The sequence below is a fragment of the Rhopalosiphum maidis genome, chromosome 3 (assembly GCF_003676215.2).
Source record: "Rhopalosiphum maidis isolate BTI-1 chromosome 3, ASM367621v3, whole genome shotgun sequence".
NCBI lineage: Eukaryota > Metazoa > Arthropoda > Insecta > Hemiptera > Aphididae > Rhopalosiphum > Rhopalosiphum maidis.
The window spans coordinates 36,293,154-36,309,708 of record NC_040879.1 but is presented as its reverse complement, the minus strand read 5'-3'; the positions used below and the strand labels follow the sequence as shown (position 1 = coordinate 36,309,708).

Below are 16,555 nucleotides of genomic sequence, written 5' to 3'. Positions count from 1 at the left end.
TATTATTTAAAATTGCACTTCATTAAAATGTAATATATTATCATATTATATAATATTTACTACTTCTTTTGTATTTAATGATTGTGGTCCTGGTATTGGTATATTATGTGCACACCTCCAATGCTTAAACTTAAACTTAATATAGTTTGTATAGTGTATACTGAAATATACTAAAATTATATCATATAATATAATTTAATATACTTAAAATTATTTATAGCTATAGTGATATATGCTGACGACCATCTTCGCTCTTAGAATAGGTTTTCGTTTACAATGATATATTATTGAATTCAAATTTAACACATTCATATTTATTACAGTGATACAGTCGACAGATACTGTAGGACTAAGTGATGCTCACTTCTGACAAGTAAATACATGGAGGTTGATGGTTTAACCTCTTTTAAAAATAAAAAAAATATGTACTATTAATTATTGTAATTTTTTTTTATAAACCTGCCCTAATTTTTTTTGTGTACGTTGCTCACTCGCCCACCTTCTATTATTGATAATTATGGATAAATTAAATTTTCTTGTAAATATCTAGTTGTTTATTCAAGATCAACGATTAAATCCGAAAAGTAAATCAAACATATATTCCGCGTGTTAAGATTGGGCTAACTTCTAGGTACTAGTGCTATTATTACACATTCCGTCAATACATTGGCAGTTGTATATTAAAAAAATATAACAAAATCAAAAACAACTATAACACAACTACAAAATAATAAAAAATAATAAATTTATAATGTAATAAAGTGAAAATAGATACTCGTATATGAATATATGATTGTGCCCACCCACGGCCGTAGCCTAGAACTAAAGACACTATCTGATTTTATTAAATAATATCCTTTTTTTGGTCTTACGTCGGGCACGTGCACTTGATAGCGATAGCGATAGTTACCAACAACCGTTATGAGTCCACTGATCTATGGCCATAGATAAAAAAAAAAATTATATTATATTATTTTATTACCTATCTATATCTACGGGCGCTATGCTACTATGGAATATTGTTTATCGTCTCATATCGTTGAACACATTGCTTATTATTCAATATTCATTTACATAGGTACCTACGAAAGTGTCGTATACTCCCGTATCCAACATCCACGCGAGTTCCCGGGACGCATGTTCAAAGGTATTAAGCCTCACGTGTAACAATAAATAATACAATCTTAAATTAAAATATGATATTATAATATCGTGTCCAATTTTCAATTCGGTGCGCATTACAACACTCAACCGCCATCCGCTGTCTTGTGATTTATACCATTTTCAACACTATCTTATGTATTTATCGTATTTACTATACACAATGATTTCTTTGACAAAAATATATCTTGACTTTGAGTCTATCTGAAATTCATAAAACGCTTTTTTGTCGCTTTCGGTGATATGGTTCAGTCGCTGTGATGAATGATGAACGCAATTCAAAAGATATGAAACGATGTGTTGGAGGGAAAGGTTATGTTGAACTCGTTTTTTGGTAAAATATACCTACAATGTTGTGCTTATCAGTTATTTTTAGTCGAGGTTTATAGATTATGCCTAGTATATATACTATATTATATTATTACATGTTAACCTTGGTTTATAGTCATATTTTTTATCGACAAACACACATTATTTTCAACATTTCCAATAAATTAATTTTTTCGTTAAATTTTCTTTTTGTAATTCGAACATTTTTGTTTATAAAAAGTACAGATAGATAAGTATTTTTCAAAATAACAATAGTAGGTTTTCTGCTAAAATAACTCCGGTAGGTATACACTATAACTTATAGTAGTGATGATAAGAACATATAGCCGTAATAAAAAGCAACATTTTTTTATGGTGGGAGGAGTAGATGCCCCCCCCCCATTATAGTCAATAAGATAGACACGGAGTTTTGAGAAAATATCAAAAATATTGTTATTAATTAATCTATAACATTATACGAGTATTCCATTTTATTGTTTATCTATTGAAATGCACATAAGATACAGAGATATAGCAGATAACTAATAGTATTAATACATACCACCGACTATAATATATTCTACTCTACATCTTATGTACCTGAAATCTTAGTCTAGATAGTCCACGCTAATACAAAACCACATTCATTGTTGACGCTCAAAATTATAACTTTATCACTATGGACTACATTGTATATATCTTGATTAATAAGCATACTTTTTGTGGTGTCCGTTGTCATTGTGTAATTGATATACATTATCGTATTTATCAGTTAACATCGATTATATACTTAAATTAAACACAATACATATATCTACTTCTACTAGTATTATATTTATGCAAAAATCAAAACTTTATAAATATCAACTTTCGAGCATGACAATTAATTTTTTTTTTTTAATATTTCAGGTCACGACGTTTTCGGCGTATCTATTTTTTTTACGACTGGGTGATATACCGTATTTTTATACGATTATACTCTATCGTAGTTGTTCGCAGAGAACTTCGAGTACCTACAGAGATAGTATCAAAAATAGATATTTGTTATACGTTCGAGTGTTATGACTAATATTTGGTTTTCTTAACAATATTTGGACCTATTAAATGTAGTACGAGTAGGTACCAATAAAATAATATAACGTAATATGTAATAAGTAATAACTATATTAATTTAGGTGTTTGTACCTAGGTATTGTACGTATAAAATCAATAAAATGACAAGTACCTTGTATAGGTAGGTAGGTATCTAACTTATGGTCTGTAAGTAATGTGTAAGCCTGTAGCTAGTTATTGTAATTGGAAAATATATTTATTGTAATTTGTGATATAAATATCATGTTCATTATTCAAACGATTTTCAAGTCTTCCTATGTATCATAAACGCATGTAAATGGGAACGAATTAGCTGTATAAGCATCAACAATAAAAAGTTGTGAAACACGTTTAAATGAAAAAAAAATGAATTTCTACTAAAATAATATACAATACATAGAAATAGGAAATTTACTGTCCATCAGTGTTTGTCATGTCTGTAAAAAAAAATAGAAAAGGAAATGCAAATTAAAATTTTTAAACATTTTTCCAAACAGTTTTTCTACATACTTTGTAACAACGTGTATAGTCCATACTCAAGGTCACAATAATTTTTTAATTATATAATTTCATAAAAATGATCCAAAAGTTTTTCGAACCCTAGAGATTTTCCACGAAAAAACTAGCCAAAAACAATCATGCGATTGCGATAAATGCAAAAATCAAACTATAGGGGACCGGGCTCTTTTATCTAAAAATAAATTTTTTTATCTGCGTCAACGTCATGAAAGCAATTATTGTTATATTGCCCAACTATCGACTACCGTATTTTAAAGTAAAGAAAAAACTCAATAATGGTCTCTCTGCTTTAAAGTAAAAACAATTTTCATTAACCGCGTTTGTTTACTAACTATTTTTTTTTCTATTATACAGCAGTTGTATTTCGATATAAGGCGTGACGATATTTTATTACACCGCCAACACATTTCATCACAATGTCGTTGTCACTGGACAAGGATAATAATACCGCTGAACCAAGTACTTCGTATGTTTCGAGTCTTGAAGAACCGTTCGTAGAGTTCGAGTCTTCGGAATTAAATCCGAAACCGTCGCCAAAATTCGACGACGCGTACTTGTTTGTCGTGTTGTGTCCACCCGACGGCGGTCCCTGGGCCATATTCACGTGCACACTAGGATTTCTGGCCCTATTGATCTGCGACGGCATTTGCTTATCCCTTATTCTGCTCGACGGTCGCGTCGGAATGGTCGAAAACTTGCCGCCCGGAACACGCACCTTCGAACACTTGGCCGTAATCTATTTGTTCCGCTACTTGACCGGTACTTATACGATATCTTTAATCTATAATATTTAGATATGTCCTTGTGTATACGTATATAATGGTAGTTTAAAACTCTTATGCATATTATGTATATATACCTATATATATAGGTACTGTATAGGGTCATTGTTTAAAAATTTTCGCAGTCGTACCAATGGACCACGGGAGTTATAAATTTAGCAAAATTATTTACATGTACTAATTATGGTTTACGCATAGTATATAGTACACTTGTAATTTCATAACATATAATGTGTACAAAATCGCCACAGTGTGAGCTTAATATATCTGTGTGATTAACGTGGTTATTATTATATCTTATATATGGCGGCGCCGAGGAAGTATAATGCTAAAACAGTTCTCACGGCGTCGTTAGATCAAAAAATGTAAAAAAATGTAATATATTATAGTAAACGACGTTAACTAAAAATAACATTATTCTTCATCATCAATCATTATTAACGTCGTTGACCAATACATAAGTAATAATCATTAAAATGTATAACCTTAGATAAAGAATACTTGACACCCCTTCAACAACAATTTTTTTGAAAGTTACGTTGCGCAATTAAAGTATAGAACAATTTTAAAAAATGGCAAGCTCTGCTGTGCAGTATATGTCGATTGAGTCACTGTAGTCTGTAATAATAAATGTGTTAAATTCAATGATATATTATTGTATGCGTAAAACGATTGTAAACGGAGGCGGTCTATTATCTTATCATTTTTTAAAAATGCTTATTTAATTATTTGGTAAAAATTTCAAGTATCTATAATTCATAGTTTGTTAATTGATATATAAAGTTATATAAACTATTCCTTTTTGAATTTTCTACAACAACATAACACAATCAATTTTGTCAAAAACTGCAGGACTGCATATAATTTTCCTTTTCCTTAATTTTTTTGTTTATTTTTCTCTGTTATTTTGAAAAATATTTAAATTTTAAAATTCAACGTCTCAAAACTACAAATTAGATCTAATTTTCTATCAGAAACTACCTTTGTCCTCCAAAGTTGAAAATTGAAGTATTTTTTAAACTACTCATCGTGTCTACAGACATAATGATGTATATGTATAATAATAATTCATAAATATTCCGTTTCCTTATCTGATTATTACCAATATTTTCCTTTTCATCTTATTAATGTGATTCACTCAAAAATTGACGATAATTTGTAGCCTGAGAACATTAATAATCATATTACTATACAACATAATCTACTGCAGCATACCTATCTACTATTAAAACCTACATACTATTATACGCGGGCTATTATAGTTTTAGGTAACTTGTGAGTGCAAAATTGTAATCGAGGCAGCATTTAGCAATTATTGTTGTGTTTCTGATAACGATGTACAGTTTAAAAATTATTACTCAATAGCTAAATTATAATAGATTATTTATTATTGCGTTTAAATATAGCCTAGTAACCATCACTCACTTTTATCAATTTAATTCAAAAGTGGGGACGTATGCATTTATAGTTCTACCAGTAATATGCAAACTTATACCTATATTTCATATTCATAGTCAACAGGATTTCGTGTATTTACTTTCTATATATATATATATATATATACATACAATTAAAAATAATTTAATATGTATAATGCTACTATAGCCTACATCTAATTGGAACAGGTCATCTAAACATTGTTTAAAAAAATTGTACATTTTATAACCATTACAGTTTTCTGTTTGCCTTTATAGTCATATAATTCATTAATAAGAGACATAACGGAAACATGTTTAAAAAACAATTAATTGCATACGAAAATGCAAAATACAAATTTTATATTATTCCGCCTCGTGTGCGTATATAATCTTCATTCGACATTTTTTATGACCTGTGTATATTTTCGTATAGTATACATCGCGTTTAATTAATGTATATAAATATATAATCGCATGTCTTATCAGTAATTCATTATTTTATCCTTCCTACTAGCTCAGACGATAAATTACTCTATATAGTAAAAAATCCTAAAATTTGTCATCGACTATCATGCACTCGGCATATAATATATATTACAAATCATATTTCGATGTTTTTTATTGTTGTCTGATATTCAATTATTATTTGTTTTTAGCTAACAATATGATACAAATACAATATAAAATTTATGTATGAATTTTAAGTATACTAAAATAATTTTTTTTTTTAATATAACGAAATTGTATAAATATTATGCATATTTTATTTATCACCATTAATTTAGGTACATTTTACTTTCAAACTTCAGTTTACAATACCTTTAATATAGTGTTTACAGTATTGTTATACGTATATATTTACATATATACATAAATAATTATATTTTGTTTATAGAACCGTTTTCATGTGCATACATCAACCTATATGGTTTTAGATATTGTTTACTTATTGGCAGTATATTATCTGTCGCATGGCTCACATTATTATGTCTTATTGAAAATACATTTACGCACGAACATTACGTTTTGGCCATCATTGGTGGTAAGTTCAAAAAACACTGTAGATGTGAACGTATAATATATTAATATATAATTTATATATTATATTATTAAACATTCTATAAGTTTTGTAATTGTTTATTAATTTATTATTAATACATCCATTAGAATTACAGTACCTACATAGTAAAATAATTAAAACATTTGAATTTGTTACATAAATTCAGCATTACTATATTTTAAATTCAGGACAGATTATAGAATATGGATTCTACTATGGTTTAAAATTGAAATGATCGAGTGGGTACTGGTCAATGGGCATAGGAAAAAAAAATAATGGTCATAATTTATCAATAATTAATTTAATTTTTTAAATAATATATTATCTAAAATAAAGCTTTTTTTATTAAACAACAAAATATTTTATTGTAACAACTAAATAGATAATATTATACCTACTACGAGTAAAATATTATATTGTACGAATGCGATGTAAAATATGTGACAACATTTAAATTTTTTTTATTGTATAATCAAACAAATTTAGGTATTGGAATGGGGATGATTAAAACATCGTTCTTCGTTTTGCTGTCCACGCTGTTCGTTGTAAAACGCCATACGGCACATTTATCTCTTCATTTAGGAAGCTTCACTGGCATGCTGATAATCCCATCTATTACTGAATTCAAGTTACTAGTAACGGCAGATTTGAAATCAGCATTGTACGTGAATTTAGGTTTGTGCAATAGTAAATTATGAAGTGGTGTCGTCAGGATTTTAACTTTTTGTGGAAGGGAGAAAAGCTGATAAGTAATTGTCATGTAGGTTGCTAGACTTACAAGACCTCTCCCCCCGTTAGTTTAATATATTGAACTAGTTGCGAGTATATTTTTAATTTTAGTTTTTATCCATTTTATTATTTATACTTAAACACGTATTTAATTAAGCAATCAGTAACCCTTAGTAGTCCTCACCATTGATTTTTTTAATAAAATTATATATCTATTATATAGTATTATTATAAAATCAACCGCTTTAATTGAAAAAAAAAGAAAAATGACTAATTTTTGTTTGTACCTGTAAATAAAATGTTAAAATTTAAACCACGGTAGATGATAATAATAATATATAATCTACCGTGATTTAAACATTTAAACATAAACAAACTCTATCGAATAGAAAAAACAAAACAATAGTAAAGTACTTAATATAATAATAATAATAATAATAATATTATTAATATTAATAATATTCAACGTTATTTTTAATCAACAGTTTTAAGTAACTGTCATTAAATTATAGAAATAAATTTAACTTTCTTGTCATTCCACAATCAAAAAAATTGGTCCAAAATGATTCAATCTAAAATTCATTTCAATATTTCTTCAAATAAATAATAAAGCTATATCTATAAGTTTAAATTCTGATAATCGATATTGAATTTCTATAGTGTTATACTACTTCACATCGACATTTAACAAGACTACTTAAACTACTTTATACGTTTTTATAAATTTATAAATTTCATAAAACTTAAATTAGAGTTTTGCAACAATATTCATACATATTACAATTTGTATACATAGTTCAAAGACCACAATCAGTTTTACATTTTCCTGAAATTTTGGGTAGTGTTGCAACCTGCTTACACCACTGGCATAGTATTAAATGAAATATTATATACTTAACAAGTTATACACTTATACCGTTACAAATTCATTATTATAGTGAAATAAATTTAGAATATATATAATATACTTTATTAATATAGGTATAATGTGTTTTACACTGGTATTCTGGTTGTTTGTGTCAACACCGGTGACGTTAAAGTTGGACATAGACGATGACGAATCTATTATCGATACTACCTCTCCTCCACGATCAAGAGCCGAGACAATGGCTTGGAACATAGAGAACTTCCATAATGTGTACACTACTTTAACTGTACAGGACACGATCGGAGATCGAAAGTAAGGCATTTCTTAACCTTTTTTTTACAAACACATACAAAATATATTTTATCCAATATCACTTATGGTACATATTATACAGTCATACAAATTTCAGCAATCAATAGTTATTTTATGACCTAGAGCTCATTATATAAAATATCCATCATTATAAATAATTATTATTTATTTGGAGAGAAAAGGCCAATTAGAAGTTAAAAAAATTGTACAGTTTATTATAAAATAACTGTAATTTTGTTAAGTCCCAACACAGTTTAATTTTAATTTTTTTTACAATCAACTATCAATATACTTAAATCTTGCGTTTGTGTTATAATTAAGTTTCACGCTGTACAATAAAATTAATTTTTTTAATAACAACCATCCGTTTTTACCACTAATTATTTTCTTTATTTTTTTTTATACATTACTAAAACCATACTTCATATAATTAAAAATGGATTAGTAATAACATTTCGATTAAAGAAAATTCAAACAACTATATAATTACGGCATTGAGCTATTCTAGTTGTAGTATAATATAGACACACTACAGTTTATGCTGCATATCATAATCTCACTTAAATATATAAATTTACTATAACACGCGTGTTACATTTTAAAATTCATTTAAGTATTTGACGTTGTTTACGTGGAAAACTACGTGGATCCTGAGTTGGATATAAGTGATTAAAGAGATTTACTTCAATTTGTGATGCATATTCATTCTATTATAATATATATATATTTTATCCATCTTAGTCCCATCATGATAACAGCTACAACCATCGATATTAGGTACCTTAGGGCTTAGATCATATTTCATATACAATATTATATGTATATGTATATAATCTAAGTTAGGTACGATATAAAAGTGAATATGACTCATAAAATATTGCTGTGTGTATAATAATATGATGACAGGCGTTTGGCAATTTACCGTTTTACTATAGATCCAATATATCATTAATCGCTATTGTTATTGCAGATTGTTTACGAGCTTGTTTCTAGCGAGCATGCCGATAGTCGTGAATGCGAAACCACTGAATTATTCCGTCCGAAATTTAAACTATTCGAATTGGATCTATGAAGAATATCGAAACCGGAGGTTATGCGTCCGAAATATCACTAACATGTTCCGAAACCGTGTAATAGGCAGTCGGCCGATGTATAGAGATGATGTACTCTACGACGGAAACATCTCCTTATTGTTGATGGCCAATATTAAGGTTGTATTCGGTACTAAAATATATAATATATTGCGTGTCAATATCCCCTCATGTCGCATATAGATAAATGGCTTTTACTACAATCGATGTGATATTTAGGAAGTTTAAAAAATCTATACGTTTTTGAGATACCAAATAATTTTGCAAAGACATACCTATCTTTAAAACTATAATATTTGCGAGACCCTAAAAAAAATTGTTTTAAAATCATCATTAAAAACACGTATATTATACATTTTACGTATTCTATCCTACACACGTGTAAAACGTCTATACGTATTCATATTTATTTATTTATATTTAATTTCATATATTTTCTATAGAGTAAAAATAGAAATATCGAATACAATGAATACCTGATGACGATGACTCGTATTTATACCGTGGCTGACGTGGTTGAAGAAAGGAGTAAATGGTTCAGTTTTAAATTCCCAATAGCCATAAATCGAGTATTGAAATGTATGTTTAACATGTCAATCTGGTTCAACGAACAATTTCTCTTAATGGTAGTCAGTGAGGCGTTGATTCACGCTGCCTGTTTGGTACCATTCATGTTCATTAAAGGTAGGTATTGTATTATGTCCAGATAAATCAACAACAGTCGGCTATATTATAATTATCTTACATTCAAAAGAACATTCGTGATGATTTTTTTTCAATTAAATCCATAAATACCTACTTAAATTTTATTTTATTCTGCTTAAAATTATTAATCCACGTTTACTTAATTATATTACAGGCAAAGTAGAAAATCGGGTATTGTACACAATGTCCAATTTTAATAATAGTGAAAAGTATATATTGTCCGGACATTGTATATAATGACCAGATAAAGATGAGCAAACTAGTTTAAAAATATAATTATAATCATATCTAGATAATATAACTTTTTGTATAAACAATAATCAAACTTAAAATGGGCGATGAACTTAAAATATTAATATTAAACCATCAGTAAAATAAAATGTGATTAAATAATAAATATATTAGATATATATTAGAAATTTAGTAGAAATATCAAAAATACATTTTGTAGGTATATACTAAATAATATAATTTAAATAAACATAAGATAACTAATCGATTACGACCTTATTTATGCGTTGTACCAAAATAATAATGACAATTATTTCTCTGTTATGTAATAGTCATAGCGTTATACCACGTATCATTATTATAGGTCTTTCGGGTCAGAAGACGTCTGCAGAAGCAGTGATTACCCTTATGGCGGGCTGCTTTGGTTTGTTGTATGGTCGGGGACTCGGTCATGTGATGCATGGAAGGTCACCAGATCCAGTACCTCTGTATCATGTTGGCCTAGTGTTGATAGCTAATGGACTATCGTTGCTCCTATGCGCCACGACCACCAATGATATTTCCAATCTATTGCCGTACTTTGGATTTTTTGGAATTACTTTCGGTAAACTTATATAATGTCACGAATAATAAATACCTAATACCTATGATAACATAAATAACGAATGCACATTAAAATATTAAGCAGTAAAAAATACTTATCATTCGGTTTTTTTAAATAATTGTTGATTTTACTCTCTTGTCATTGATTGATGATTATCGACTGTGGTTATAAAAACTGTCCAGACCATTCGTCAATATCCTATAATATCATCCGGCGTCTGTAATCAAACAATAAAGATTTTAGTATAGAAGCTTTTAAATAGATATAATAATAATTATATGGCCACTTTCCACTTATTGTTACTTTTGTCGATTCTCGCCGGGCATCTTAATACATTATTATTATATCGTATAAGCCCTACACAGTGCAGTGTATACATTACCTACATTATTACTTGCCTGCTTATATCACCCGTGTACATACGATAATGCTTTAACATGATTCAGCCTCCTCTGCAAGCATCATTCGCGTAATTACGTAATTATAAAAAAAACTATATTTTTATTATTTTTTACATGTATATATTATGTGTTTAACATAAAGTATGAAACTACGTCATCCTGTGCATATATGTGTACGATTTACATGTTATGTAGCATAATATTACGTTGTATAGATAATTCGAAATATTTTAAATTTACAGTAAAACAACGTATTGCTATTTATTGATATTTACTACACGGTATTTACATTCCGCTATATTCCAGGATATTACAAGTCGATTCAAAACGTAGTGCTGTACACTGCTTTTCCAGTTAAGAAATTTAACAATGTATGCGGACAAATTTCATTGGTCCGAGGTGTATCGTCGTTTGCCGGGATTCTGATAGCGGGTACACATATTTTTTTTATATAATCATATAAGTATTTAATATGTATACTATTAGTAGGTATTGAGATATAAAACAATATGAATGCTTTCGTTTATTAACCATGCAGGTAGATTATAACTAGGTACCTATATATAAATCACACGCGACGTACCATAATATGTGTCTGTTTTCTAAATTAAAAAGTTTTTGAATACATGTTACCGTAGTGTAATTATTCTTGAACCGACTAACCGAGTGAGTATGTATATACTATTATAATGAAACTTAATTTTATTAATTATTCTTGAATAATAATGTTTAAAAATTTATTAAATTTGTTCAATTTTATAATAGAGTTGTAAAATCGATTACTGTTAGGTGAAGTAAATCAAATTAAAAGAAGTTTATACCTATAGTAAACTACGAATAATGTATATTTTGTCGGCGTGTCAAATAAAACACTAATTTAATTAATATTTTTTTGCAAATGCTTCCAAGAAAATAGTATAATTAATATAATAATATATACAATTGTCAATTACCAACATTAATCTTAAAACGAAATTTTTAAAATTTCAATTTACGCGTATAGATATTAATTTAAAAATGAAAAAACACCAATTTTTAACCTATAATCAAATGTTTAAAATACTCATTATACATATTTTACAAGACTTGAAGGAGATTTGCACGACCGTCGTAAACTCGTAAAGTTGGTTACCACTAGAATAAAAAAACGAATAGTGCGTTTAAATCCCAATCCTAGTTATTATGATATTATCACAATTTTATCATCTCAAGTCAGTCAGTTATGGATAAATTCATATCCCCATAACCCCTCTCCCATTACCATAAGACAAAATAATTATTACGCCGCACGTGTAAATGTGATACAATAATATGCAATTATGAAAACCGTAATGAACCATATTAATTTGGGTCTGAAAGGGTTAAATTGTATTATTAAAAAAATTATAATACCAATTATAATTTATAATGGTCGTCTAAAGGTAATAATTTACATAGGTCTTATATTGAAATATATATTATGATAAATATTTGCTGTTATCCAGTAAATATCATGCGGCCGGAGAACGACGGTCGGCCTGCCACGAGCTGCCAGGGAGTATACGTTTACGCAGGAATACTCATGATGATCGGAAGCGTTTGCGTGACCGTGTTGCAGCAATCGGCCAACGCCATCAATGTGCGATCGCCATACTACAAAGTATCAGCTGTACGTCGATGAAGCTTGTAGTCGGCGTAGTACTCACTCGTGCGTTATACACTGAACCAGTTAAAAAAATGTATATATTATATACATTGAATCTAACCTAACGTTTAAATACCGACTTATTGCATTATGATTATATTGTCTTACCGTCCCGAATATTGTCATAAATAAATACATTTGTAAATAATAAAAGTATAGATTATATTTTCATTATTATCATTATTTTCATAACGTCAACCCAACCTAAGGGGGTGGTCACGCTGGTTCTTTGTAGTTTTTTATAGTTAATTATTTTGTAACTGTACTGTTTCCGGTTAAATAGGACGTGTATACCCGCGTGAGTTATTTCCGTGACTCTGTTTAACCAACATATTTATACCACATCACATTTTAGGTTCAAAATAATCAATTTTACTATTTTAATATTAGAATAATATTTGATACAATTTATTGGTACGAATATTATTTATGGATTCATGTTGGAGACTCAAGTATGATTAAATTTAAATTAAAAATTGTATTAAAGATTACATTTTAAGGGCATTTCATACCGCGCGCTATTTAAAATGGGAATTTTTTTCAAGAACGAGTTTATGAAAATGTGTGCGTAAATGATAATTGGTATGCTTAACTGTATATGTAAAATAACGGACCTCTCTCGCACGAGTGTGGAGTACATATAATTACCTTGCAATTATTTGATATTATTCAAGTTTTTAATTTGAAGCAACTATATTTGTATACTTCTCTAATCCAACTTCATTCTGATATGCATAATCAAGAAAATATCTATTTATTAGTATTAACTATTATTTCTGAAGAAAGAATAGAGAGTTGTCTCAAAGCTCTTAAATTAATACTACTGCCAATATATAAAAACTATTACCAATATAAAGGTTTATCTGCATTCAATGAATTACCTGTAGAAATTAGATTAATTCGCAATAAGACTTAAAAAAAAAAATTAAAAATATCCTATAACAGAAAAACATTAATACACAACACCAAAAATTAATTTGTTGTCATATTTAAAATTGTTCAAATGTTCTATTTAATATAACTTATTAGATCGTAGGACATTTTGTACAGTCACCCGGAAAAAATGAAAACTGCGGACAGTTTGTACTATTTCAGATCAAAAAAAATGTTGAGACATGAAATGTTAGACATAATTATTTATTATTACAAAACACAGGTAGTTAACAATGTTAACATACATACATAATAATAATATTAATCAGGTCTAGGATTTGTATGCAATAAACAATTGTAAAATATGCATTTTTTAAATTTTTTTATTTTTAGAACCTTTAGTAAAAAAATATGCATTTTATTGACCAAAATATGCAAAAATATGCATTTGAATTTTTATAAGATAAACACAAAAATATAGTTACAACAAAAAAATATTTATTTATTGAAATACATCAGTGATTAGCTGTTTGTCTTAATATAATATAATTGAGAAATAAAATAAAATAATTTAGAAATAAAATTTATAATTCACATTCAATAGTGGAAATATATTTAATTTTATGTTTAAAGAATTAGAAAATTTATGTTTGATAAAAAAAAATCAAGTTTTATATTTTAATCAACAGGGCTAGAATTAAATACGAAATATTAATTACGAAATATACTATAAAACGTGAATTTTTCGCAATAATATTCTTTTATTCAATATATGCAATAATATGCATTTTATCCAAAATATGCAAAAACACGCAAAATAAAAACACCACCACTACCATTTACATACCGTACAAAATGCCGCCATTGAATTTTACCAATTAATTATCACCGTACAAAGTGTCAAAACTCAAACAATAAATAGTACAAACTGTCCGTTTACCAACTTTTTAATCTAGACTGTTGTTTTTTACTAGCATTTTAGGATATATATATATATATACTATATATTTTTTGCTTATGTATGTTGTAACTACTATTTGGATTTTATAAATTAATAATCATCGATAACCCCCAAACTCGCCACAAGCTCTAAGCTTAATGAGAAGGATAATCAATTATTGTAATTATACTATGTATGATTATACCTTGTTGTAAGTATTGAGTTGAGTTGAAATTAAATTTTTGAAAAAATTAAAAATTACATTAATTGAACATTTTTTAACGGCAATGTGTGACCATCAATCAGATTTTGATGCAGAATGCAGATAAATGGTTTTATTTAAAAGGGTGACTTAAAACGCAAAATTCGGTATTAGGAATATATGCGTAAGATGCATTTTGTGGCAGAAAGGTCATCCCTGTGGCATCTTTAGTTGTTCTCATATTAATTAACGTAGTGTTATACATGAATAAGACGAATACGATTTCTTTTAAACACAATTAATTGCAAAAATCGTATTTTTCGTAGCTTTAGACCAATAAGCGGATGATCAGTTTAGGTACTTCCTGATGTGCGATTATTGTTTTAAAAATACGTATGATTTTATTATCCTTTTTTTCTAGGTTATGTAGGAAACAGATTTTTGATTTTTGTTTTCAATAAGGCATAAAAAATATGTTAACTTTTCTAAAAATGATCAAAGTATTTTTATTTTATACACATGCATTCAGTTCTAAAACATCAATTATTTTTCCTACATAACCTAGTAAAAAAGTTACCGAATACAGATCTGTTTTTAAAATGTAAATCGAGTCATAGGAAGTAACTAAAAAAATCTTTCTCTTTTAGCTATTTTATACCGATTTTAAAAAAGGAAAAATGTCAAAATCTTAATTTGGTGACCTGTGCATGCGCGTGCTTGAGTGAGACTGTTTTTAGAATCGTAGACGATCTAATATCATGGTCATTAGCCTAATGATCGATAAGGAACGGATATAGTAATGTTCTTGGAAATAATAGTATTATTACGAAAATCGTCGCTTATTCAATTATTAATTTTGTATATTGGTGTTCATTCATCAATCTTCAGTCTTCATTTCTTCAATCGTTCTGTGTAATAGTTTTTCAAAAATGAATAAAGATTGCCATTATGGTCAAAAATCTCGCCGAAAATTATTTGTTCCGAAGAAAAAACCAATACATAATTTAGCCAACTTGAGCTCAAAAAAATGTGTAACTGTTTCAGACAACTACCAACAAGTAATATGCGATTTATTATTATACCTGTTTTCGATTTTTTTATTTCATTGATGATCATATATTCATATTATAAAAATTTATTAAAAATATAAGTTATTCTTTTAGAACGTAGCAACTAGTCCAGATATAACAACGCCAAAAAAAAATTATGTCGATACAAATATTGAAGTTCACCAAGTCTATAGTACACCAGGTCCATCTGGTTGTATAAGTGAAAAGTAAGTAATTGGTATTTAAATATTAAAATATTAAGTATATTCGATTTTTGTACAAAACCTGTGTTAAAAATGTTTTAAATAACACAATATTTAAAAACTAATGTGATCTTCCGACAATTTTTTATATGGATAGAACAATTTGTAATGAATCTTGTATATAAATTATAAAAAATATACAGGATCAATTTTTTTTTATAAGCAATTGAATTCAAATTTTGAAAAAAGTCGTCAAAATCATATTTGCTTACTATTTTATAGTACCTAACAAAATAACAAAACTATAAAATGTGCAATTTTT

The 16,555-nt window shown here is 27.8% G+C and overlaps 1 protein-coding gene and 1 pseudogene across 1 annotated transcript; both read left to right on the top strand.

The window, feature by feature from the left end:
- Positions 1–3,497: 3,497 nt before the first annotated feature.
- Positions 3,498–13,065, top strand: LOC113558024. Its single transcript, XM_026963553.1, has 9 exons — positions 3,498–3,840; positions 6,177–6,323; positions 6,828–7,016; positions 8,052–8,250; positions 9,221–9,461; positions 9,785–10,025; positions 10,642–10,881; positions 11,589–11,714; positions 12,767–13,065. The coding sequence occupies exons 1-9, from the start codon at positions 3,498–3,500 to the stop codon at positions 12,940–12,942; spliced, it is 1,902 nt and encodes a 633-aa protein (XP_026819354.1). The 3' UTR covers positions 12,943–13,065.
- A 1,905-nt stretch (positions 13,066–14,970) lies between these two features.
- Positions 14,971–16,261, top strand: LOC113558023 (annotated as a pseudogene).
- Positions 16,262–16,555: the final 294 nt, after the last annotated feature.